Genomic DNA, 26,505 nt, shown 5'->3' on the forward strand with positions numbered 1-26,505 from the left:
GCCCCAGTGGAGTGATATCAGGAACTAGGGATTGTTGTAATCTAAGCTTGCTCGCTTCCTTTTTATTTGTACATTTCAATTACTTGTAACAGGATCTATGGTGGAGGGGGGGGGTTGTTTGGGTGGGTTTTTTTTTTTTTTGCATGTCTGTGTAGGGTTTGGGTTTGGGGTTTGGTTTTTAGGGGGGGTTCTTTTTGAGGAGGGGAGTAATTTTTGTAAAAACAACTCGTGAAATAACTGAGAAATAAATATTTTACTGAGTAGTTCAGCGTCTAGATGCATGAATGAGGATTCAGCCTTTCCCTCCTCTGTCACAGCCGATTCTGGGACAATGCCCGGCCCACAGCAGAAATGGAGGCTGCACTGCGCTGGAAGATGGCGGGGCAGGGCACTTCGGACTTCTCAGGCCAGGAAGAGTGATGAGATGAAGAACACAAATAGGGCCATTTAGCAGCATTTAGCATCACCTTCTTCCTATTGAGCCGGCACTCCTCTGTTCAAGCCCCACCAAAGATGTATTGACTATTGCACCATTATTGTCGAATGCTCCCATAGTTCCTGCCGGTTGAGAATCTCTCCGTGTTTTGCAAAAGCCGGGTGGGGGTGTATTAGTATCTCCAGCTAAGAAGTGGGGAAACAGAGGCTCAGAACAGCAAGTCTGATGCAGCAAGGCTGCAGATCTCACAAGCCCTGCTCTAACCGCTGCGTTGGATTCCTAGTAGGGAATGGTTCCCCTTCCATGGGTGCTTGGTTAATTCCATGCTAGCGCTGCCCCTGGGTCTTTTCCCCGGGGTGCGAGGTTAAGGTCAGTGATGTGTGATTCAGGTTGGGGACTGGCCCTTTGTATCCCCTCTCAGCCTGGCCTCCAATCCCTTATGGAGTGTGTCAGTTTGGAGCCCTGTGCCACAGCACTGAGGAGATGTCTACGCTGCATTGAGGACCAAACCTCCCGTTGACACCCACAGACTCTGGCTGGCGGGCCTTGTACCAGCCTGCTCAAAACAGCCGCATAGGCATCGCAGCCCGAGCCACAGCGGGAAAGCAACGTCTACACGGCTATTTTTAGTGCACTTGCGTGACATTCCCCCCCAAGGCTGCAGACGCCAGCTGGAAGGCTTGCTCCGCCTCCCAGCTGCAGTGTAGACATACTCAATGTCTGGTAGCCACCCTGTAATAACCAGGCGTCGCTCAGCCATGTTCCAAAGGAACAGATGCATATTGCAGAGACTGGGAGCTGCCCGTGGCCTCCACTAACCCACCACAGTCTCAGCTACAGTTGAGTGGGCATGAAAGGAGCCACAACCGTCCTGCAAATTAGTTTAGTGGAATTTTTCAAGCCAGGAGGTTTTCAAGGCCCGGCACAGCCGATGTCCAGAGGAGATGGAAACTTACAGCCAGGAGCACAGAATCGAAGGGCCCGGCCTGGCAGTTCATTGCAGGGCTGTGCCAGAGCCTAGTGATTTCATTACATTTCATGGGGCAGGAAGTGCTGGTTGTTGGTTGAAGGGCCTGAGTCTTGTCAGAGGTAATAGGATTGGTTCACTGCAGGCAAAGCCATGGCTGCCTTAATACTCTGTGAAGGGGGGAACACCCATAACTATCCCCCACACGGTTATGACTCCTCTCCCCTTGCGAGGGCAGCAGCCCCTCACCACAGCCCTGCCGCAGGACCTCCTGTTCCGGAGGTCACAACCGCACCCTGTTCACATGGTTCTAACACACAGGGCTGCTCCGGTCTGCAGGCCCCTGACACTTGCTTTCACGTCACTCCCCCTTTCCCATTTTTTCAGCTATGCCCAGCAGCAGAGAAGGACTCAACCCACGATATTCAGGGCCAGATTTTGAATATCCCAGAGCTGGGGGCAGTTTGGATGCAGCGGGGCTGGACTGGGACCATCTCTATCCATGAGGAGGAAACGGGTTTAAAAATCTCTCTCACACCTCATGCATTTCACACCTGGCCATAAAGCTCCTACAGCAACCGCATGTCTCAGGGAGTCAGAAACAGGCTACAGAGCTGTATTTTCTCTTCACTGCTAAATCACCAGTTCAAATCCTAGCTCAGTCAGAGATTGGGAGAGAGGTTTTGAATAGACGGTGGATACTTAATGGGAGGCTCCTGGAGTCTCATCTCACCGTGACCATCCGTGCTCAGCCTTGGGGAATGTTGGCGGAGTCGAGCGGTTCGGCTGTAACTGCTCGGGAAATAAACATTCGTTCTCGGAATGAACAGAGTCAGCGCGTCGCACAGCTTCACGAGCGACACGTGTTTGGGTCACAGTATCCGTCCAACGTCCTCAGGAAGCTACAGGAAGGCATTGCTGCTGCTCTGCTGAGATGAAGATTCAGTAATGGCTGCAAAGGAGCATTAAGTCTGGGTCATATCAACCTCTTCTCAAGTCCATTCTGGGGCAGCCTGTGCACTGAGGAAAACTTGAAAAGAGGAGAGCCAAAGATCAGGGCATTTGCACCTTCCAACGGTAAGTTATAACCTAGTTGACAGGGCAGGGGGAATAGAGAACACACACACACACTAGTTGGCAGGGCAGAGGGAATAGAGAACACACACACACACGGTGTGGGGTGGAATCTGATGGGGGAAGCGAGCTACTCCTACTGCCCACATTCCATCCAGATTCCTAATCACCCAGGTTATACTGTAGCCTGAATTATAAAACTCTGTCCGACGTCCCCCGACTTGTGGGTTGCACCATTGCTTGGCGACATGTCTCCATGAGCTCAGACGTGAGGTGTGTTGTCCAAAGCAGTCCCTGCCCCATGCCCAGTTTGGCTCTTCCCCAAGGATGTTAGAGGGTGGCTCATTTGCAGAATCAGCCACACCACTTCACCCCTCTGGGCCTGGAGGACGCAGAGCCTGCTGGACCCTGCTAGACACCATCTGCGCCAATTTCCGTTACCTGTTAGCCACGTATGTACAGATACGGCAGCTGCAGGACAACCTGAGTGGCCATGTCTCAATCAGTTCCAACCTTCAATTAACTCACCAGCTATTTATGCTAAGAGTCTGTGTTGATTCATTTCTGGGAAACTTTCTAAGAGCACAAACAAGACAATTCCTGCCCAAAGAGCTTGCAATCTAAACATAAGACAAGAGACAAACAGGTAGAAACAGACGAGGGGAAGGGGGGAGTGAGGGGGAGGCTCAAAGAAACAATTAGACAATTATCGGTCAGCATGATAGGCAGCAGTCTCAGAACACCAGCTGCCTTGTCAAGTTTTTTTAATAAGTATCACAGAACCACTTAGTTACTAAGCCCTACATTTAAGGCCAGAAGGACCTGACCTGCCTAACACAAGGCATGGAATTTTGCCCAGTAACTCCTGCATCGGGTCCAATAACTTGTGACCGGACAAGAGCATCATTTAGAAAGACATCCAGTCTTGACGTGAAGAGATGGAGAATCCAGGGCAGACTGTTCCAGCGGGTCGCTACTTTCACTGTGAAAAATGTGCACTTTATTTCCAGTTCAAATGTTTCTAGTTTCAGCTTTCAGGCACTGGGTCTGAGAATGCCTTTGTCTGCTAGATGCTACATGGTTAGTTGTTGAGCAGTGGAATTTTAATCAGAGAGTAAACCGATGGTGACACATCCCCCAGGGCTGGCCAAACATTTTCTATTGAAATACCTTTTTTCTGACAGAATTTTTTTTTTGTTTTGATTAAACAAAACTTTCCCCAGAAAGCGTCTGCTTTCCATGGACATTGTTTACTTTCATTAGAAAACTGAATTTTTTCAGGTGAAAATTTAAAGGCTTTTTTTTACATAAGAACGGCTGTACTGGGTCAGACCAAAGGTCCATCTAGCCCAGTATCCTGTCTACCGACAGTGGCCAATGCCAGGTGCCCCAGAGGGAGTGAACCTAACAGCCAATGATCATATGATCTCTCTCCTGCCATCCATCTCCATCCTCTGACAAACAGAGGCTAGGGACACCATTCCTTACCCATCCTGGCTAATAGCCATTAATGGACTTAACCACCATGAATTTATCCAGTCTCTTTTAAACGCTGTTATAGTCCCTAGCCTTCACAACCTCCTCAGGCAAGGAGTTCCACAAGTTGACTGTGCGCTGCGTGAAGAACTTCCTTGTATTTGTTTTAAACCTGCTGCCCATTAAATTCATTTGGTGACCCCTAGTTCTTGTATTATGGGAATAAGTAAATAACTTTTCCTTATTAACTTTCTCCACATCACTCATGATTTTATAGACCTCTATCATATCCCCCCTTAGTCTCCTCTTTTCCAAGCTGAAAAGTCCTAGCGTCTTTAATCTCTCCTCATATGGGATCCGTTCCAAACCCTTAATCATTTTAGTTGCCCTTTTCTGAACCTTTTCTAGTGCCAGTATATCTTTTTTGAGATGAGGAGACCACATCTGTACGCAGTATTCAAGATGTGGGCGTACCATCGATTTATATAAGGGCAGTAATATATTCTCTATCCCCTTTTTAATGATTCCTAACATCCTGTTTGCTTTTTTGACCACCTCTGCAAACTGCATGGACATCTTCAGAGAACTATCTACAATGACTCCAAGATCTTTTTCCTGACTTGTTGTAGCTAAATTAGCCCCCATGATATTGTATGTATAGTTGGGATTATTTTTTCCAATGGGCATTACTTTACATTTATCCCCATTAAATTTCATTTGCCCTATCAATTAATTTTGTGAGAATTACTGGAAGGGACCCTGAAAGGTCATTGAGTCCAGCCCCCTGCCTTCACTAGCAGGACCAAGTACTGATTTTGCCCCAGATCCCTAAATGGCCCCCTCAAGGATTGAACTCACAACCCTGGGTTTAGCAGGCCAATGCTCAATCCACTGAGCTATCCCCTCCCTCCCTGTTCAGTCCTTGTTTGTTTCTGACCAAAAACTGAATTTTGGGGGGCCTCGTGGGGAGCCAGCTGTGGTCACTCAATTAGGGTGAACTGCAAAGAATGGGGCAGACAATCCCCATAAAGCTGGTGGATATTCCAATACCTAGATTCACCAGGCCAGCATAAAATAGCTTCTTTATTACCGTACTGGTTACTCAGAAGTCCAAACAACACAGTTCCCTTAAAGTGATCCAGCCTCAGGCCTCCATCCAGGTACCCACGTCAAACATGATGAAAATTTCTGTAAATCTTATTTCATTATATAAAAGAAAAGGTTCTACCAATCCCAAAGGATCGGACACATCATCTCCCAGGTTAGCGAATGTTTCAGATCTTACCCAAATACACGCTACAGCCAATTCTTATTAACTAACATTGAAAGGTTTATTTATAGAAAGAAAGAAAGAAAGAAAGAAAGAAAGAAAGAAAGAAAGAAAGAAAGAAAGAAAGAAAGAAAGAAAGAAAGGGTGAGAGTTAAAATTGGTTAAGGGAATCCACTACATACAGTAATGGCAAAGTTCTTGGTTCAGGCTTGTAGCAGTGATGGAATAAACTGCCGGCTTAAGTCAAGTCTCTGGAGTACATCCCCAGCTTGGATGGGTCATTCAGTCCATTGTTCAGAGCTTCAGTTTGTAGCAAAGTTCCTCCAGAGGTAAGAAGCAGGATTGAGAAGCTGCAGCTGCCTTTTATAGTCTCTTGCCACGCGGCCTGTGCTTCCTTTGTTTCAAACACAAGCTGCCCAGCACATGGCTTGGAAGCCTTCGAGTTCTCTCCATGGGCATGTCCCTGCCTGCCTGGCTGAGTCATAAGGTGTATCTGCCTTCTCTCAATGGGTCAGTTGTACAGCTGATGGTCCTTAATGGGCCATCAAGCAGGGTAGGCAGTGTTGATGCCAAACTGGCTGGAGTGTCACCCAGAAGCATAGCACAAGTTTGAAAGACAGACCTACATACATATCTATAACCCATAATACAAAGGCGATACAAACGTATAAACAAGATGATCATATCCGGCAAATTATAACATTTTGCAGATACCTTACATGGCATATCTGGCTGATTACTTAGGCATTACCCCAGGAGTCAACATTTGAAATCCAGGTATAGAGTCAATACTTATAACTTTAAATACAAAAATGATACAGGCATACAGATAGCATCATCATAACCAGCTAATCATAACCTTTTCATAGACATCTTACTCGACAACCTTAGTACAATATTTGCTGCAAATATATAACAGTGGTTGCAACCATGATCTATATGGTCATATTTTAATCAGATAACGTCACGGGGGGGGGGGGGAGAATTTTCAGTTTGACCTGCTGACAAGCGGAAATCTTCCACTGAAAATTTGGCTGAAACCAAAGTTTTGTTTTCATCAACATTTTCTCAGAGGGAATCAACACATCCCAGTTTCCAAATCAGCATGGAACAGCAGGGCTGATAGTCTAGCTCAGTGTTTCTCAAATATGGCCAGCGTGGCTGCATGTGGCCATCAGGGGCTTTTCTTGCAGCCACAGACCTCCTGGGTGCTGATCGGGGAGGGGAGGGTGGCAAAGCAGCAATCCCTCCCCCGGGTCTGCCAGCAGGGGTTGGGCCCTCCCCCTCCTCTGGAGCCAGCCAGTATGAGTTCCCATCTTCCTGGGGGAAGTGGGGTTCAGGTTTCCAGCTTCAATCTTGGCTCACCCCCCCCCTTATTACCCCTTGCTCCTGCTGCCTCCTCTGGCCCCTCCCCCATCCAGCCCATGACCCTGGGCCCCCATTGTCTCCCTACCCACCTCCCCATCCAAGGCTTAACTTGTCCCTAGGCTTGCCAGGGCTGAGTAAGTCTGTTGTGAAAAGTGATATGTGTATGTTTGTTAATATCTCTTTTCACAGTCTCCCAGCTAGCTAACAAGTCTTCTGCTGTGAACAGTGACTTTATCAAACATACAAATATCACTTTCCACAGAAGCAGACTTACTAGCTAGCAAGTCTAAAAAGAAAATGCAACAACAACAAAAAGACGAGAACATGCAAAGCACCTTATTTGCGTTTCTATTCTGTTTAGTTCCGATAAAGAAATAGAGCCAAGTGTATGTTATTTTTATTATTCAGTCTGCGAAAAACTCCTACAGACATAAATTACTCCGATTTGGACATTGCACGGGGGTGTGCGCGCGTCTGGCTGACACCACAGGGGGGTGCTGTAACATCACACAGAGTAAGCTGTCACTAATGGGTGAGAGTTGACATAGATTCTGCAGGGTCTTTGTGAGAAGGAAGAGAAGACACTGAATTCCCATTGATCCCTCCTGGAACAGTCTCCCTACCACCAGGTTACAGTTTTGTGTATCAATGGCCATATTTTGGTTACATTGCCGGGTTGGATTTTCTTTCACACCTGGTACCTGTTCTAGAGGGACTATTTTTTTAACCCCACTCTCATCCCTCTCCGCAATACCCACTCCTGCCTTGTTTCTTGCATTTTTATCCCGTTCCCAACCGCAAAAACCTGAGACCCAGCAAATCCCACAAGAGAGAAAGATTCCCCCAGGCTACTAAAAAAAACCCAAACAGTCAGTTAATATATTATATATATTAATGGAATTCAGACACAATTTTTACCACTAAAGAAATAAAACAAATCTTGCTTAAACCATGTAGAAAAATACTTTAACTCTTGTTATAATAGATGTCAAATCCCTTTCTGTGCCTCACTTAAATAGAAGTACTAAAACCTTTATTTAAAAAGATATCGTGTCTTCCTACAAATTACTGTCCTCTGTTTTTTTTGCCCACCCAAACCCACCCGCTCCTGCTGTTATGACAGCAGGTTCTGCGATACCCACGGGATCCCTGTCCCACTGCAGGGCTCTAACCTGCTCCACCCCCACGTTGGCATTTCCACATTCATCTAGGCAATGGAACGAGCACTACACTACACGAAAAACGCCTCGGAGGAAACAAACCCTTTTCGCCCCATAGCACAGCTCCCCTTTTACACTCACCAATCTCAGACCTGGAATCTACAGCAAACAGGCAGGTGTGAACGGACAATGTTTCTCTGTATGTCACTCCTTATTTGAGGTCAGATTTCCATGATCTCCTTACATTTACTGACCGAGTAAGACCCATCTATCAGTAATAATAATGCTATGCCTCGGGGAGTGTGTGTGTGTGTGTGTGTGTGTGTGTGTGAGAGAGAGAGAGAGAGAGAGAGAGTACAAAGAGTACTTGACCTTGAAGGTGTGACGTGGCAGGAGTTTATACTTGTTCCCTTCACAGGGGCATGGTGCACACCTATGTTTTTAACTATAGCCCCACTTCCACAGTTCATTCCTAAAAGTAGTTTGGCTTTAGGCCAAGGGGGCGTATCTTAGGTATGGCCTTGTGAAGGGACCACAGCTCAGTCCATCGTCCCTGCTCCAGCCCCACCCTAACCCTCTTATTAATTCCTCTGCTGTGGAAGAGTCAGGCCTAAGCCATGGAAGGGGGAGTACAAATATACACATTCCCTTTGCACTGGGCCAATCTGGGGGGCTCCTTAGGGTGCTGTTTGCATCTAGCTGGGGTAGAGGACATGGGCAGTGCCATGATCGGCCACAAGCGAGGGCAGCCAGGAGGAAAACAAGAGCTCTGCCTGTTGGTGGAGTGCTTCAGACAAACAGGTACTGTCTTGGGACAGGTCCAGATAAACCCAAACTCAGCACTGCCAACCCCAAGCCTTTAAAAAAAGAAGCAGGAGTCAGCACCCCCCAAACCCATGAGATTTAAAAATAATAAATACAAACCTGTTGGGTTTTTATTTATTTATTTATTTGCCTTGTGCCGCCCCCTCCCCCCGGGCCCAGTTTTTACAGTTCACTTTTCCAAGTTTCTCTCTGTAACCCTCAGGCCAGGAAATGAACTGTTTGTTTTTTAAAGAAAGCCAAGATTCCTGGAGTCATGTGATCATGATTCCAGGAAAGAAGACTTTATGAGGGACAAACATCACAAGACTCTCAGTGAAAGTCGAGAGCTAGCAGCTCTGCAAACTGGATTTTTCTGTGCTCCACCTACCCCTCCCCACCAAAATAGATCCTAGCACTACCCCCCCGCCCCCAAAGCAACAATGGGTCAGGTCAAGGTCCCATTTTACCCAGCTCTTCCCCTCACACACACACACTTTGAAGGCAGAGGCAGGGTTGAAGAGAACAGGAGTCAGATAAATGGGCCCTGAAATAGGGCAAAACCCAGAATGATTTAGAACCGCACCAGCTCCCCCTCTTTCTAAAAAAAAGGGGGTGGAATAAATACTTTAGCTCATCTTCACTTACAAGGAGGGAAAACTCCTAACCACAAAATTCAGACTGAATCAAGGAGGTCTGTTGCCGCCCCCACCCCAAGCTCCCAATGCAGCAAGGGAGAGCAATCGTCCCCTACCTGAACTTCTCTGGCCTACCAGGGTTCCAGCTCCTGCTCCAATTTGCCCTTCCTGGCCATGTAATTAACTCCTTGGTTGTCATGGGAGGTGAGCGGGAAGAGGACTAACATTATTTCCTAGGGTAACATCATCATGCACTTGGCGAGAATGGCCCATCCTCACGAGCAAGAGAAAACTGAACAGGAGAGAGAGACTCACCAGCTAGGAAGGAAGGCAGGAGATGCAGCCACTCACCAAACATGGCTGCTTTAGGGCTGCAGCTCCGTGGCTCTGCCAAATTTAAAGAGCCAGCTCCAGCAAGGCATGGTGGGAAGAGCGCTCCTTTAAGAAGGCAACCTTGTACCAGGGAGAAGTTAGGAGGGGCCAAGAGATCACCCAGACAAGCACTGCTTCTGCCTCCATGTGTTATATGCTTTAATAGCCCTTTTTATCCAAGCACGTCAAAGGACTTTGCCTCCGAACAGAGGCATGAGGTGGTATTCTGCCTGGCTCACAGATGTATACACAGAGGCATAAGGAATGGTAGAGAAGAGGAATACATAGTATTCATTTTACTATGAATATATACTTCATAACTCCAAGGAAGCACAAGAGGGGAACAGTGTAACATACATAGGTTTGTGGTCTTCCATTCAGCCCTACATCTCATATGAAACTATGTAGAAATGACAGAACATCTAGGTACCCAGGGGATGCTCCAGGCACCTGCGCAGCAAGCGCGCGCCTGGGGTGGCAAGCTGTGGGGGGTGGCAAGCCATGGGGGGTGGCCTGCCGGTCGCTGTGAGGGCGGCAGTCAGGCAGCCTTCAGTGGCGTGCCTGGGGGAGGTCCGGTGGTCCCGCAGTTTCGGCGGCAATATGGCGGCAGATACGTCGAAGCCTTGGGACCGGCAGATCACCTGCAGAAACGCCGCTGAAGCTGCGTGACTGCGGACCGCCCATAGGCATGCTGCCGAAGGCCACCTGACTGCCATACTTGGGGCGGCAAAAAACATAGGGCCGCCCCTGTAGGTACCTGTAGGAAATGGAAAAGGCCCAGATCTGTGCTGAGCACCCCGACCTTCTTTTGAGCTCAATGCTCTTTCCAGGATGGAGTCTGGAGATGGCCTGATGTGCCTGGAGCCAACTCTCGCTTCTCACTCCAAAAGCAAATGGAGCTGTCTGCTCTGGAGTTGACAGTCAAGTGAAATCTTGACCTCCGGGGCCCAGAGGGGAGCTGCCTCTTTGGACTGATGATGTAATTTGGGTTTGGAAAGGGGACCTGCACTAGTTCTGTTTCCCTCTGTGTTTTTCCTGCCACCCTCTGAAAGATTTAACCCTTTGGGTTCTGTTTCCTAGCAGAGATGGGCCCGGCAGTATCAGATGCTGCACCACCAACTTGCTTCCTTCCTATGTAGGAGGTTAAAAACCAACAACAAACGAACAAAAGAAGAGTCAGGACTCTCTAATCAAAGAGTAAAAATGAGATTTTGGGGGCAGGGGTTTGTTTTATACAAAGACTCAGTGTGTTCCTACTTTAGCTTTTTCACTACATCGCCAGGTATTCTTGCTGAAGAGAGGAGATGGGACATCCTCTCTGGTCACCGTACACACTCCCATCAAAGTGAGTTAGGGGGACCAAGGGCCTCCCGCTTTTCTCTCCTCAGAGCGATGGGGCCAGGCTGCTTAGAGAGTCTTCACCACTTCCTGGTTTAGTTGTGCTCTTAACGTGGCATCATTCCCTCCCCCCAGGTCACCAGCGAGAAGACTGGAAGACACCACAATGTTATTGCTGTGGTACTAATGCTGTGGCATTACTAAGCGCTTAATGCACGAGCACCCAGCTGCGAGGAGCACATCCTTCCACCTCTGCAGCCTGCTCCTGGAAACAGGGCCTTGCACACACCCAGAGGGGATTTCCCAGAGCCCTGAGCTCCACCCAGCTGGGAGATGCCGACACTGAAGCCACAGCAGAATGAGTCCTTCTCTTGGGAAAGCAGCAAAGGCGGGTCTTTCTAATCCACGTTGCAGCACCAGCGGTGGCGGGTTATCTTTAACGTTACCAGTGTGTGATGACCGCGAAGAGAATCTGCAGCGCCATGGAGAAGCAGGGCAGCTGTGCCACGCTGTAGGCCACCGAGCGTGTGGGAGCTTTCAGCTGCAGGAGGTATGCCACGGTGTGAACTATCCGCCCCACGCAGAAGATCAGGAAGTGGATCCTTGCCACGGTGGGATTGGGGTCCAGCAGGGAGTAGATGGCCCCAAGGAAGAGGAAGGGGAAAATGTTCTCCATGTCATTGCGATGGGCCCTGGAAATGTGAATAGGACAATTCAGGCTTATGGGGCTGCCTTGGAGTCCATTCCCTCCCACCAATCACTGAGCTGCCCAATTCTTCTTCCCACCCTACCCCCATACCCTGGTCAGCCCATATTGACGCCCCTGCCTTTCTGGACTGGATGGACTCTCCCTTTGCAGCCCATCCGTACAGAAAACGGGATGGATGGGTTGCTGTTGGGTGGAATGCCACAGACTACTGGTGAGGAATAAGCAGCAGAAACAAGTTTCAGAGCAGCAGCCGTGTTAGTCTGTATCCGCAAAGAGAACAGGAGTACTTGTGGCACCTTAGAGACTAACACATTTATTTGAGCATAAGCTTTTGTGGGCTGCAGCTCACTTCATCAGATGCATGTAGTGGAAAATACAGTAGGAAGATATATATATATATACCCAGAGAACATGAAACAATGGGTGTTACCATACACACATGTAAGTCCAGCAACCACACAACAAAAACACCAACCCAGGAACCTATTCTTGCAACAAAGCCCGTTGCCAACTCTGTCCACATATCTATTCAGGGGATACCATCATAGGATCTAATCACATCAGTCACACCATCAGGGGCTCGTTCACCTGCACATCTACCAATGTGATATATGCCATCATGTGCCAGCAATGCCCCTCTGCCATGTACATTGGCCAAAACGGACAGTCTCTATGCAAAAGAATTAATGGACACAAATCAGACGTCAAGAATTATAACATTCAAAAACCAGTTGGAGAACACTTCAGCCTCCCTGGCCACTCGATTACAGACCTAAAAGTCGCAATATTACAACAAAACTTCAAAAACAGACTTCAACGAGAGACTGCTGAATTGGAAATAATTTGCAAATTGGACACCATTAATTAGGCTTGAATAAAGACTGGGAGTGGATGGGCCATTACACAAAGTAAAACTATTTCCCCATGCTTATTCTCCCCCCCCCCTCCCCCTGTTCCTCACATCTCCTTGTCAATTGCTGGAAATGGGCCATTTTCATTACCACTACAAAAAGTTCTTTTTCTCTCCTGCTGATAACACCTCGCCTTAACAGATCACTCTCCTTATAGTGTGTATGGTAACACCCATTGTTTCATGTTCTCTGTGTGTATATATATCTATCTTCCTACTGTATTTTCCACTACATGCATCCGATGAAGTGGGCTGTAGCCCACAAAAGCTTATGCTCAAATAAATTTGTTAGTCTCTAAGGTGCCAGCAGAAACAAGTGAGCCAAGAAATGAAGAGGCACCAGGATTTTCAAAGGGGCTGGTACCCAACTCCAGCTGAATTTCAGTGAGGGGTTCGGCACCTCATTTTCTCACCCAGTAGCTTTTTAAGGCAAGTGTTATTAGTGATGAAAAACGGGGGGGGGAAATACAGAAACATTGTGATAGGACATCTGACTGAGATTAGAGCCTACGGTAAAACCCATTTTCCCCACTAAACTCCCTCTACCCGCCCCGCCCCTAATGGAAGAGTTTATGAAACAAGAACAAAGCAATGCTTCCTAGAAGCTGGGGAAACCAAAATCCTGATGAAACCTACTCACTACGCCAGCACACAGACATGTGTAAATTTTTCCAAATTTCCCATGAGATGCCGAAAGGAAACTGAAGATCATCCAAGCTTTTACTAATTTTTTGACGCAAGTTTCCCTGGCTCTGCCCATCTACCCCCTCCTCTGGCTGGGAGAGAGTCTAACGGGAAGTGTTGGGCAACCTTAAGTATAGGCAGTGCTACCAGCAATCCTAAATTATATATAAAATAGTTACCCTTAAGATGACGGTCAAGTTCATGATGACCTGTTAGGGATCAATCCCACTCCCAGTTGAAGTCCATGGGAGTCTTTCCATTGGGCTTAGGGAATGCTGGACAGGATCTTTGCACCACGTTCTCTCTTTGAGCCCCCCGATCCTATAAGGTGCTGAGTTCCCTCAACGCCTACTGAAGTGAAAGGAGCTGAGGGTGCTCTATACCTGATAGGATTGGGCCTCAAAAAATTAAGATCAGTGCAGGCCTCCTCCCAAAAGCCACTAGAAACGACCCTCCTTCACACTGCAGCTCTCAGCCTGGAGCAGGGGTGGCCAACCTGAGCCTGAGAAGGAGCCAGAATTTACCAATGTACATGGCCAAAAAGCCACAGTAATACGTCAGCAGCCCCCCATGAGCTCCCCCACCCGCTCCCACCGCCTCCCGCCCACCGGCAGCCCCGCCAATCAGCTCCTCAGGCACTGCAAGCTCAGGGGAGGGGGCAGGAAGGGGTGAAGTGGGGGTAGGGCCTGTGGCAGAGCCAGGGCTTGAGCAGTGAGCACCCCCCGGCACACCGGAAAGTTGGCGCCTGTAGCTCCAGCCCCGGAGTCGGTGCCTATACAAGGAGCCGCATATTAACTTCTGAAGAGCCGCCTGTGGCTCCGGAGCCACCCCTGGCCTAGAGTGTTAGTTCACAGAGACCTTCCCTCCCCCCCAAAACTCATGCATAGAATAATCTCCACTTCAACTCTGGCTTCTGCTGAATGAATTGGGGCCCTCCCCAAGGAGGATCAGCTTTCCCCATGGAGTCTTGTTTGCTGTGTCCTTGTTTATTTAGTCACTCAGTAGGTTCCTCTTTCCAGCCTGCCAAATCCCACTGCATTTGACAGGCAATTCTAACCCAATGCTGCTTTTGTTTGAGCTGAAACTGGTTGTATAAGTGGGGTCAGCAAAAAGGAGTGGAGACGGTACAGGAAATAGGTGCAGTTTATTTCTCAAGCCCAGGCTTATACAACAAGCCACTTACATTTTATCCAGGCACCTTTAAATGGTCTGTGATAGAGATGGCAATGCACTTAGTCATCCTCTGGTGGCTCAATATCCGTTAGGGACTGGGCCAGGGGGAAAAAACCCTAACGCGAACAGTCACTAGGAATGGAATGCTGGAAATTCAGATGCAGCGCTGAGTTAGGAGGCTTGGGCCAGTCTCTACAAAATACCTTGACAGGCAACCTGCAAAAGCAAAGGCTATTGGTTTCTTTGCGATCCGTCTGAGAGGATTTGCTTCTATTTTTCTGCTTCCCCTGCTTGTTTTAGCTGGAGGTCTCATGAGGGGACCTAGAGCAATGGGGGTGGGAGCTCTTCCAGCCCTATCAGGAGATCATCATCCTTCCTTTCAACTCTCTGGTGGGCACAGGAGTTACATCAGTGTTTAAAAGAGTTTTAGGGTTTGTCTTCTTTAACAAAAGAGGGGTGTTCTTACTACAGAATAACTAACATGCATTAGCCATCCTGGTGTAAAAACACCGCGGAGAGCGGGCACTGTGGTTTTACTGCAGATTAAAGTACTGTGGGGGGTCAACATGGACAGGGGCTATAGGACTGACCTTACTAGCTCAGCAAGCCCTGCAGCTGGCCTTGTTAGGGAGATAACCCGTGTAGTTATCTCCCCGTTAAACCCCACCCCCAAACCCCTGCATGTCAATGGGGACGAGCCTTGAACAGTTTGACCAAAACAAAACGCTTCATCTCTCAGTCAGGTTTCATTGGCTTAGTACCTGTGATGTCATACGCATACTGGGTCTCTACTTACCCATAGAGTCTTCCAGGAAGGGAGGGTAGACACAGACCCAAACTGCTAGTGTTAAAAGTAGTCAAAAAAAAGTTGTCCTTTTTCCTATCGAAGAAGAAGAGTATAAACCCATTTCCCTGTCCCATTGCATGTCAGCTTTAAAATAACTCCTTCCCCTTATCCCCCAGAGACGACTGGTATCTCAATGTACCAGCCCTTGCTTAGACTGCAGGCTCTTTGGGGCAGGGACTCTTTTTGTTCTGTGTTTGTACAGTGCCTAGCACAATGGGACCCTGGTCCATGACTGGGACTCCTAGGTGCTACCACAATACAAATGAGCACAGCTGGTTGAATTTGGAGTTTCCGTCCCATGGATAATTCCCAGATTTTAAATATGATTTAATCTCAAATCAGGACAAAAAGTTGAAATGCGTTGCTTCAGTTTGTATGAGATAGGGCATCGTGTCATAATGTAATGGGCTAAAGCATGTCTTGAGACATATGGCACATCACCATCACATGGCATGATGACATCACAACATGACACTGCATCATAGCCTGATATATCACACTCTGACATCATTATGTCACGGTAGAATATGAAGACTCATGATGTTCTGAGACAAGAGGTGACATTACATCACAATGTGTAATACTACAACAAAAGTCAAATAAAACATTGATAAATGATCACAAAAACCTACACATTCCCACAAACATTCCAATTCTGTCAAATCAGTATTTTCTAGGGCTGTCAAGCGATTAAAAAAATTAATCACAATTAATCATGCGATTAATCGTGCTGTTAAACAATAATAGAATGCTATTTATATAAATATTTTTGGATGTTTTCCACATTTTCAAATATATTGATTTCAATTACAACACAGAATACAAAGTGTACAGTGCTCACTTTATATTTATTTTTATTATAAATATTTGTACTTTAAAAATAAAATAAAATAAATAATATTTTCAATTAACTTAATACAAGTACTGTAGTGCAATCTCTTTATCATGAAAGTTGAACTTACAAATGTAGAATTATGTAGAAAAAATAACTGCATTCAAAAATAAAACAATGTCAAACTTTAGAGCCTACAAGTCCACTCAGTCCTACTTCTCGTTCAGCCAATCGCTCAGACAAACAAGTTTGTTTACATTTGCAGGAGATAATGCTGCCCGCTTCTTGTTTACAATGTCAGCTGAAAGTGAGAACAGGCATTCGCATGGCACTGTTGTGGCCGGCATTGCAAGATATTTAAGTGCCAGATGCACTAAAGATTCATATGTCCCTTCATGCTTCAACCACCATTCCAGAGGACATGAGTCCATGCTGATGACAGGTTCTCCTCGATAACGATACAAAGCAGTGCAGACCAACGCATGTTCATTTTCATCATCTAAGTCAGATGCCACCAGCAGAAGACTACAAAGAGTCCGGTGGCACCTTAAAGACTAACAGATTTATTTGGGCATAACCTTTCGTGGGTAAAAAACCTCACTTCTTCAGATGCATGGGCTCCATAATGATTCAAAAGTCTCCATGCATCTGAAGAAGTGGGTTTTTTACCCACGAAAGCTCATGCCCAAATAAATCTGTTAGTCTTTAAGGTGCCACCAGACTCCTTGTTGTTTTTTTGGATACAGACTAACATGGCTACCCTCTGATACTTGACAGCAGAAGACTGATTTTATTTTTTGGTGGTTCAGGTTTGGTGGTGTAGTTTCCGCATCGGAATGTTGCTTTTATAAGACTTTTGAAAGCATGCTCCACACCCCATCCCAATCAGATTTTGGAAGGCACTTCAGATTCTTAAATCTTGGGTCGAGTGCTGTAGCTGTCATTAGAAATCTCACATCGGTACTTTCTTTGCCTTTTGTCAAATTTGCAGTGAAAGTGTTCTTAAAACGAACATGTGCTGGGTCATCATCAGAGACTGTTATAACATGAAATATATGGCAGAATGCGGGTAAAACAAAGAGCAGGAGACATACAATTCTCCTCCAAGGAATTCAGTCACAAATTTCATTAATGCATTTTTTTTTAATGAGCGTCATCAGCATGGAAGCATGTTCTCTGGAATGGTGGCTCAAGCATGAAGGGACATAGGGATGTTTAGCATATCTAGCACGTAAATACCTTGCAACGCTGGCTACAAAAGTGCCGTGTGAATGTCTGTTCTCACTTTCAGGTGACATTGTAAATAAGAAGCAGGCAGCATTATCTCCTGTAAATGTAAACAAACTTGTTTCTCTTAGCGATTGGCTGAAAAAGAAGTAGGACTGAGTGGACTTGTAGGCTATAAAGTTTTACATTGATTTGCAGTTATGTAACAAAAACCCCCACATTTGTAAGTTGCGCTTTCATGCTAAAGAGATTGCACTACAGTACTTGTATGAGGTGAATTGAAAAATACTGTTTCTTTTGTTCATCATTTTTACAGTGCAAATCTTTGTAATCAACATAACAAAGTGAGTACTGTATATTTTGTATTCTGTGTTGCAATTGAAATCAATATATTTGAAAATGTAGAAAAAAAATCCAAAATATTTAACAAATTTTGAGTGGTATTCTATTGTTTAACAGTGCGATTAAAACGGCGATTAATCGTGATTACGTTTTTTTTTGAGTTCATCGCGTGAGTTAACTGCCATTAATCAACAGCCCTAGTATTTTCCCTAACAGAAAACTCTTCTGTTGGAAATTTTGTGACCAGCTCTAACAATAAGCCTGAAGCAATAAGGCTTTGAAAGTCTGGATTTTAGAGGTTTCATCCTAGTCTCAACGCTAGCCCTTTCCGTAGCATGGCAAGTCTTAGCAGGAGTGCACCCTACTCACCCGCACCATGCTGCCCTCTGGCCATGTTATTAGCTAACTTGGCATGCCTAGGTCTCCACGGCAAGGGTGGGGTGAGACGGACAACGAGAGCTCGGTACTTTGAGCATCTGCACTGACGCAGACAGGGCCGGTGCTACCATTAAGGCAAACTAGGCGGTTGCCTTGAGCGCCAAGATTTGGGGGCGCCAAAAAGTGGTGCCCCAATTTTTTTTTTTACAGTGTTCCTGGGCCGCTCCACTTCTCCTGCCTCTCAGGCTTGGAGTGCCAATCAGCTGTTTGGCACCACAAACCTGGGAGGGGAGGAGAATTAGAGCGGGGGCGGCGTGCTCGGAGAGGAGGCGGAGCAGAGGTGAGCTGGGGTGGGGAGCTGCCGCACGGCTCCCCATGGGGGGAGCTGTCATGGGGGGGGCGCCTCGGGGCGGGGGGGGGGAGCTGCCGTGGGGGGGGGGCACCTCAGGGCGGAGGGGGGGCGGGGAGCTGCCGCAGGACTGGGGGGGGGGGGCGCAAGGTGGAAGTTTCGCGCCCTAGGTCCTGGACGCAGAGATGCTGGGAAGAGGGAGCTGGATGACAGGCCTCAGTGCCTTGCAGCTGCTTCCAATCACCACATCCCCATTTCCGAGGGAGACGGAGCGTGTGCCAAAAAGTCCCAAGGAACCCAGTCACCATTTCCTGTTTCCCCATCCTCACTCCAGACCCGTAAATGCAGATTTTACGTAAACAAGGCAACCACAGCCCGTGGCCAACACCTCAATCAAGCCATTTCCTGCCCCGAGCTGTCCAGGAGTGGGAAGGCAGCCACTGAATCTGTTTATTTTTAATGAAGATTTTTATCTGCTGACTAACAGGCCCAACCCTACTCCCCAGTTACCCTCACCTGGGTGCCTGTGTGTCAAAAGCTCTCGCTTCCTACATGCCTTTTGCTCAGTAACATTCCCCTGGAGCCTGCCTTGGTAGCTAAACTCTGTGGGCTAACTTCTTCTCTTGGTTACGCCATGGTAAATCCAGAGCAACTCGCCGTAGCCTGGCCAGTCAGGCCACGTTGCACGCTGGGTGGCCTGCATGAGAAATGAGGGGACGGGGGGCAGTCCTGATTTTTTAAATGCAGGTACAGTAACTCCTCACTTAAAGTCGTCCCGGTTAACATTGTTTTGTTGCTGCTCAATTAGGAAACATGCTCGTTTAAAGTTGTGTAATGCTCCCTTCTAACGTCGTTTGGCAGCCGCCTGCTTTGTCCACTGCTTGCAGGAAGAGCAGCCCGTTGCAGCTAGCTGGTGGGGGCTTGGAACCAGGGTGGACTGGCAGCCCCCCTATCAGCTCCCCACTCCCCTAAATTCCCTGTGCGGCAGCCACCCAGCAGGCTAGCAATTGCCGGGCAGTTCAGCTGTGTCCCTCCTCCCACTGCCATGTGCTGCTCCTGCCCTCTGCCTTGGAGCTGCTCCCATGAACCTCCTGCTTGCTGGGGGGAGGGTAGAGGGAGGCTAATGTCAGGGTGTCCCCCTCCCCCTGCTCCTGCCCCCTGCTTACCCCATCTCCATAGAGCGGGGGGGACACACGACAGGGCTCAGGACGGAGGGAGCTCCCTGGTAGCAGCTATGTCTCAGCTTGCTGATTAACTTAACAAGGCAATGTACTTCGAGTGGGGACAGCATACGTAAAGAGGCAATCTCTCTCTCTCTATCTCTCACACACACAGGGTGTGTGTCTCTGTCTGCCATGCTGTCTCCCCTCCCTCCATTCATGCTGCCTTGTAGAGTGTGAGGCTACATTAACAACAATGTGTTAACCCTTGAGGGCTCAGCCGAATGTTAGTTCATCATTCAGCAGCAAGGCATTCCCTGGGAAATATCCCACCCTCTGACTCCACCACCTCAACCAAGCTTCACAATCATCATAGTTGTGTTCAGTATTAAATTGTTTGTTTAAAACTTATACTGTGTGTGTGTGTGTGTAGTCTTTTGTCTGGCAAAAAAAATATTTCCCTGGAACTTAACCCCCCCGCTATTTACATTAATTCTTATGGGGAAATTGGATTCACTTAACATCGTTTCGCTTAAAGTTGCATTTTTCGGGAACAGAACTACAACGTTAAGTGAGGAGTTATTATACTCCACCCACACCAGCGTCGCTCCGTCCCAGAGACTTGACCCACCCCCCGGTGCGTTTCTGTATAAAATGGCATCTTCCATGTGGCATGGCCTTGAATGTTCAGTGCATGTGAGGTCAAAAGTGTGGGTCCCGCCCCATTGTTTCACATGGATGCATACAATTATTCGGTCAAGTCTCTCTCTTACATACACACACACAAAACTGAAATCACAGACTCCTCAGTGAGCTGTTTCCCTGAGCTGGTAGGAGTAGCAGGTTTCTTATCCTCCCTGTGGGCAGACACTAGGGGGCAACCCATTCTCACACACAAAGCCGCTCCATTACAGTGCATTTCCCCACTTCCATAAGCAACCCATCCCCAGAGCACACACCTCCTGCTCTGTACTTTACTGCAGCAGGCCTGAAAGGCCGGCCCCCAAATCCTTTGCTTACAAATCCTTTCCAGTTCCAGCTGTATATTAGTAAACAACTATAAATCTCCCCACACCCAACTCATGTCGCCACCGTTTCTGCGTCATGCAACCAGTTTCTCCTCTGACACGTTGGAAGTCACGGAGAAAAAACGGTTAACAGCGTCCAAGCTGCCTCAGCTGCTAACCAGCCCTCAGCTCAACAAAAATAAACTCTCAGGCGCTAGCTATGCCAGCACATCGTGTCCTCCCAGAGAGACTTCAGCAGGAGAAATGGGAAGAAACAAAGGCAGCTTTTAGGCCAACTTTAATACCAGGGGCTCCTTATAAGGCTGTGGGATTCCAGACTCAGCTTGTCTTCCCTCAGGTCTCGCTGTTGAGCTCTCTCCAATCCTTTTGTGGCTCACTTCGCACAACTCCTAACCACAGGCATCTCCCCCTCCCGAGCCGAGCCGTGCTGCTGGGGCTCGAGGGAAAGTCAGGCTTTGTCTTCACTTGGAAAAGAGTTCACTAGCATTGTAACGTGGGTTAGTTAAGACACAGCAGTTGTCTCTGTAACCCAAGGTAGACTCTAAGCTCTCCTTGGGGTTTACTTTGACCAGCCAATTAAAATTACTCCTGCCTTGTCTTCACTAGGGCTACGTCTTCACTGCCATAAAAAAGGGGATTTTAGCGTTCCCATCCGTTATCTCATGGAAAATTCCCATGGAGGCAACGCGCAGGCAGTTTGTACTGAGCCTTTTAATATAGCGAGGTGAAATCAAACACTGTGCCCCATGGCGGAGCTTGCTTTGACACATCACAATTATAACTACAGAACCTTGTCTGCATTAACATTTTACAGTGACCTGGCTAACACACACACACACACACACACACACACACACACACCAGGGCCGGCTCCAGCTTTTTTGCCGCTCCAAGCGGCGGAAAAAAAAAAAAAGATTGAGCTGCCACTGAAGTGCCGCCAAAGAGGAAGAGAGGGAGTGAAGGACCCGCCGCCAAATTGCTGCCGAAGACCCGGACGTGCCGCCCCAATAATGGACGGAGTGCCGCCCCTTTGTATTGGACGCCCCAGGCACCTGCTTCCTTCGCTGGTGCCTGGAGCCGGCCCTGACACACACACACACACACACACGCACGCGCGCACGCTTAGGGCAAGTCTACACTACAAAATTAAGTCGACCTAAGCTATGTCGACATACAGCAATTAAATTACATTTGCACATCCACACTATGCTCCTTGTGTCCATGGTGCACGTCCTCACCGGGAGCGCTTGTATCGATTTAAGGTGCAGGGCATTGTGGGATGGCTTCTGAAAGGCAGCCACAGTCGATCTAAGCAATGCAGAGTCTACACTGACACTGCATCCACCTAACTACATTGACTTAAGCTCACGGAGGTGGCATTATTAAGTAGGCCTAGTAGGCAAATTACATTGGTGGGAGTGACATTTTAGTGTAGACGCTTACAGAGTTAGGTCACTGTAAGCTGCCTATCTCAGAGAACTGGAAGAGACCTTGAAAGGTCATCGAGTCCAGCCCCCTGCCTTCACTAGCAGGACCAAGTACTGATTTTGCCCCAGATCCCTAAGTGGCCCCCTCAAGGATTGAACTCACAACCCTGGGTTTAGCAGGCCAATGCTCAAACCACTGAGCTATCCCTCCCCCCGTATGGCAACCTAACTCTGTAGCATAGACTAGGCCTTAGCTATGGTTTCACTGTCATGTAAAACCAAGTTCCTTAATACAGGTTTAAAATTCCTTGTGAAGATACTGCGTCTGTGGGTGAATGCACTAGCCTGGCACCTTTTGGACAGCTGGCTTCAAATCTAGCCAGGAGCACACGTGATCTCAGATTGGGGGCACGGGGTCTCAACCTTATTCGTTCCCATTAGAGGCAAAACCAACATGCAATGTGACATCACCGACTGTCTCTTCTTAGACCTAGGACTGAAACGGTGACCAAGGTGCACTGGCAGAATTGTGTGGGAGTCCAGAGCATTCCATTGTCAGAGCTGTGCGGGGATTAGTGGAGATTTGGGTCTGGGAGAGCTGTGGGGGTCGGGGGGGGTGGGGCTGGGGGAACCTTAGTGCATTAATTCAAGACATGGCCACAATCATCTGGGACACTCTGAAAATCTGGACCCTAAGGAACCAGTTATAATGGGACCCCGGGGTTGATGGCTTGAGGACCCCAGGCATGAATCCATCCGTGTTTCATGAGCCAGTGCCTCCATTTAATATTTAACTAGCCCCAGCACCAGGGATCCCGCTTCAGGCCCCTGTTGATCAATCCATGTAGCTAATTGCCAAATTAATGAGCCCTTCGCTTTGCCTTTCCCGTGACACCGAGCAGCTGCTGAGGAGCGTTTCGCCGCACAAGAGGAATTCCAGCCACGTGCTGGCCAATGGACTTCACAGTACAGCACTTGCCTGCGGCATCGCTCCACATCTGGGTCCTCTCGACAGTACTGCAGCCCTCCGTTCCTCAGGGCGTCCTCTGGATTGGCGAAAGCCTGGAAGAGAGAATTGCCGTCTCAGAGGCGTGAGGAGATGCTTCCCACCAAGACTCATGGGGGCATCAGGCGTATAGCCCTGCGCAGATACGACATTTGTATCCGCATCCGATCGGCAGCTAGCCACGGATTTGCAGGGCTCCAGAGCTAGGACGCTCAGTGCAATCGAGTTTCCTGCACCATGTGAAGGTTGCTCACCGAATAGGGAGCCAGGAAACGGGGAGTTAATGTTCCCATGGCAAGGCCAGCTCCTCTGGACTGCACATAGCGTGTAGGAGGTGATCCCTTTCTGTTCCTCATTAAGTGTGCAGCTTTTACGCACAGTCTTGGGGCCCAGTCCTGCCAACTCCCCTGCACGTGATGAATTCAGTCACGTACTCAGGCCACTGGAGCATGCAAGTTGCTCTGACAAGCGTTTGCAGGATCCGGCTCTTTGGCTGAGACTGTCAGAGCTGCTTAGGGATATGGAGACCCAGGCCCAGCTCCTCAAAGGTATTTAGGGGCCTCATCTGCCTCTTTGGGCACCACTGACACGTTCAAAACAGCCCTCAGCTGCCACCCAGCCCCGTAGGTACCAAGATCCCTGTGGTGCTTGTGTTTCAACCAATCAGCATTTGAAATGCTGCCTAAGCCCTGATGCTGACCCACAGCTAGCAAGCTGCTCAGAGCCCTCACTCAAGCCTAAGCCCCGCAGGGCCCAAAACACAAGAATGCCTATCCTGCCGATGGGACCCATCGGCGTGCTCTACCCAAAGACCCGATCCCTGTCAGACCCCATTGCAGGAGGGCTGGATACAAGCCGCCAATAGGTATGTGTGTGTGGAGGGGGGAGAGCACAGCTCCCCACAACGAGACAACTGGGGGCACAGGGAAAGCATGAGAGAAACACACACACAGTGTTGGCTTCTAGGGCATGGACTATCTGAGTGGCTGACTTGGCTTTGGAGCCTAGCTCCAGGAGATGGAGGCACCTATCTCTGACCTTCCAAGGGCACCAGGTCAGCTCTTAAGATATCTAAGCCCCCTCCTTGGCATTTCACTCCTGTCTAGCTTAGATGAGTTGCATTAGGCGCCTAATGCTCCCCGTGCATTGACCGGGGAGCCGAGGCTCCTAGCTTGGGGCTGAGAATTCCACTGGGCCTCCGGCTGCCTAGGCACCGCAATGCTGAGCAGAGCAATGTTGAAGTATCTTAGTGGGTACTGGGGCCCAGATCTTCAAAAGTCAGTGGGATTTGGGAGAATCTCAGCCCTAGTGTTTATTGCACACAGCAGCAGTGACCGCTATTCCTCGGAGTTTCCATTCTCGCTCCCTTTTCCAGTTGCTTACGATACAGTCTGAAGCTTTCGCGGGCTGAGGTTTTCCAGACTTGGGGTGAAATTCTGGCCTCGTTGGAGACAGTGCAAAACTGACTCCAGGGGGACCAGGATTTCACCCTTCTCACGCATTTGTTTGGAGATTCAGGGAGGAGGAAGTGATTGTCTCAAAAGGCTGAACTGTATGTGAGGGTGAGAAGGAATCTACGTATTTCTAGTGCCATCATATTAACACCACCTTCAAACAGAGCCCAAGCATGGGAAAGCAAGACAGGTCTGAGCGACCAGGGTTGTAATCAAAGTCAAAGGCAACACCTGGGAGAGACAAGAATGATCAGATGCTGCTCCCCAGATGCCTGGGGTGGCACATTCAGCAGGGAACTGCCACAGAACATGGGATCGCCCCGCCCCCAGCCCTTCCACGCAGCTGTGTCTCCTGTCTGGGTCTGTACAGCCTCATGGGAGGACAGGGCTGGGCTGGGGGCAGTACAGCTGCACCGGAGGAGTTGCCGGCGTGGGGCTACCCAGCAACCCCATGTTCTGTTCCTTTCGCTGCTCTGGTTCCCAGGAGAGCCCGGCGGTTCAGAAATCGGTAGCCACTGAAATCGGTACCCAGTGCAGTGGGAGGACAGAGTCCCCCCTCCCCCCAGGTAACGTGGAATGGGGAGGGGACAGGGAGAGCTCAGGGCCCCCAGGCTGGGGACAGGGCAGAGAGGAGTCACATAGAGGAGTCATGTGGGGGGGTGTCACGTGCCCCCCTTTAGCTGGTGTCCCCCTTTGTGTGCCACCTATGATCAAAGCCACACTGCAAGCTTAACTCAATTTCACCACCATGTGATCTGTTATATAATACAGGAGATCCTTCAGCTAGCACTGAAATGCAGCCGCCTCTGGGATGGTACACGGCAGCTGTTTAATGGTGCAATGCAGTGATCAAAAAACCAAACAATTACCAGAAATGGCAAAGAATTCTTTGTCCTATGAAATCAGAAGGGTTTTTTTCCCCCCTTTAGAAGTACAGCTATAAACCATTTCCTGAACTGGCATTTGGTTAAGTAGCTTTAACGTGCTTTTTGAACTTAGTGAGTCATATGTACATAAAGGATAATTACACGACTCACTGATCACAGAGTTCAGATTTGGATAAATAGCCTGTCCCCACATATCTTAGAGGAATTGCTATGCTGGGACCCATTTACAGCAGGGGCAGCCTGGTCTTGCAGCACAGAAAGGACCCGACTCTGTTCCTTAATCATTCTTGAGCCTTGGATTTTAGCAGTGCTATAGCACAGTGCAGGGAAGTTGAATGATTTGGGAATGACAGTGCAAGCCCAAACCACGTTCAGTACATCAGAGTTACAGCACAGAAGTGCCAGGGTTTCACAGGGAGAGAGAGTCGTAAAAACAGGCCTGTTATTTTACACACACACACACGCACGCACACGCGCACACACACACAGTTTCCGGTAGAAATTTTACTAATGTTTTTGAACTTCTTTATAGCAGATTTTTGTTGCAGGGCATTCAGTTGGGATTTTTTTTTTAAAGGAAAAAGGACAGAATGTCCTAGCAAGAGGAGAAAAAACATGAGCTAATGTTTGATTGACTTCCGTTGACATGTCAGGCTAGCTTTTCTGCCTTCACCAGGAGAATATTTCTGTTCTACTTCCCAAAACAAGTTCTCTCTAAACTTGTTTACCTCCTAAGAAGTTAGGTCCTCCTGTAATAAACACAGGTAGGAATTCAGCCTTTAAAAAGCCACAAACACAAGTTTGTTTTTTGTTTGGTTGGTTGGTTGGTTTTTTTGCTATTCACTTAAACAACTTTTTTAAAATTAGTTTCTTACAGACCAACTGTCAAACTGATAGTTAGAGAAAAGGCTGTTTCCAAAAGGAACTCACCTGCATGGCATTTCAGATTTGCAAATTACTGTTGATCTTTTTGAATGCTACTCTAAACATGTTGCAGATGGGAGGAAAATATTCACATACCACTCCAAGCTGATCTACTGCAGCTATAAAATAGTTTCCAACTTGCTTCAAAGCCTCAGTAAAACCAGTCAGCCACTATTTAAAGGATCAAACTCAACACTCTGTAGTTGCAGAAATGCTAACAGAAACCCCAAAGCAGCGCAGGCAGTTCTGGAGTGCAGAAAAGCTGGAA

General features: G+C 48.1%; 1 protein-coding gene across 3 annotated transcripts in view; it reads right to left on the bottom strand.

Annotated features, from left to right (window-relative positions):
* Positions 1-9,827: 9,827 nt before the first annotated feature.
* Positions 9,828-26,505, bottom strand: part of PTGES (prostaglandin E synthase) — a 36,323-nt gene continuing 19,645 nt past the window's right edge. For 2 of the 3 annotated variants that reach the window (XM_024106092.3, XM_042854241.2), the window contains 2 exons: positions 22,946-23,028; positions 9,828-11,592 (listed from right to left, as the gene is read on the bottom strand). In XM_024106092.3, coding sequence (XP_023961860.1) covers positions 11,343-11,592; positions 22,946-23,028 — 333 coding nt within the window. In that variant the 3' untranslated portion in view covers positions 9,828-11,342. Of the gene's footprint in view, positions 11,593-22,945; positions 23,029-23,226; positions 26,491-26,505 lie in introns of those variants that run through there. The other variant, XM_042854242.2, reaches the window with a different exon arrangement.

Source organism: Chrysemys picta, chromosome 18 (assembly GCF_011386835.1).
Source record: "Chrysemys picta bellii isolate R12L10 chromosome 18, ASM1138683v2, whole genome shotgun sequence".
In the NCBI taxonomy this organism is placed as follows: domain Eukaryota; kingdom Metazoa; phylum Chordata; order Testudines; family Emydidae; genus Chrysemys; species Chrysemys picta.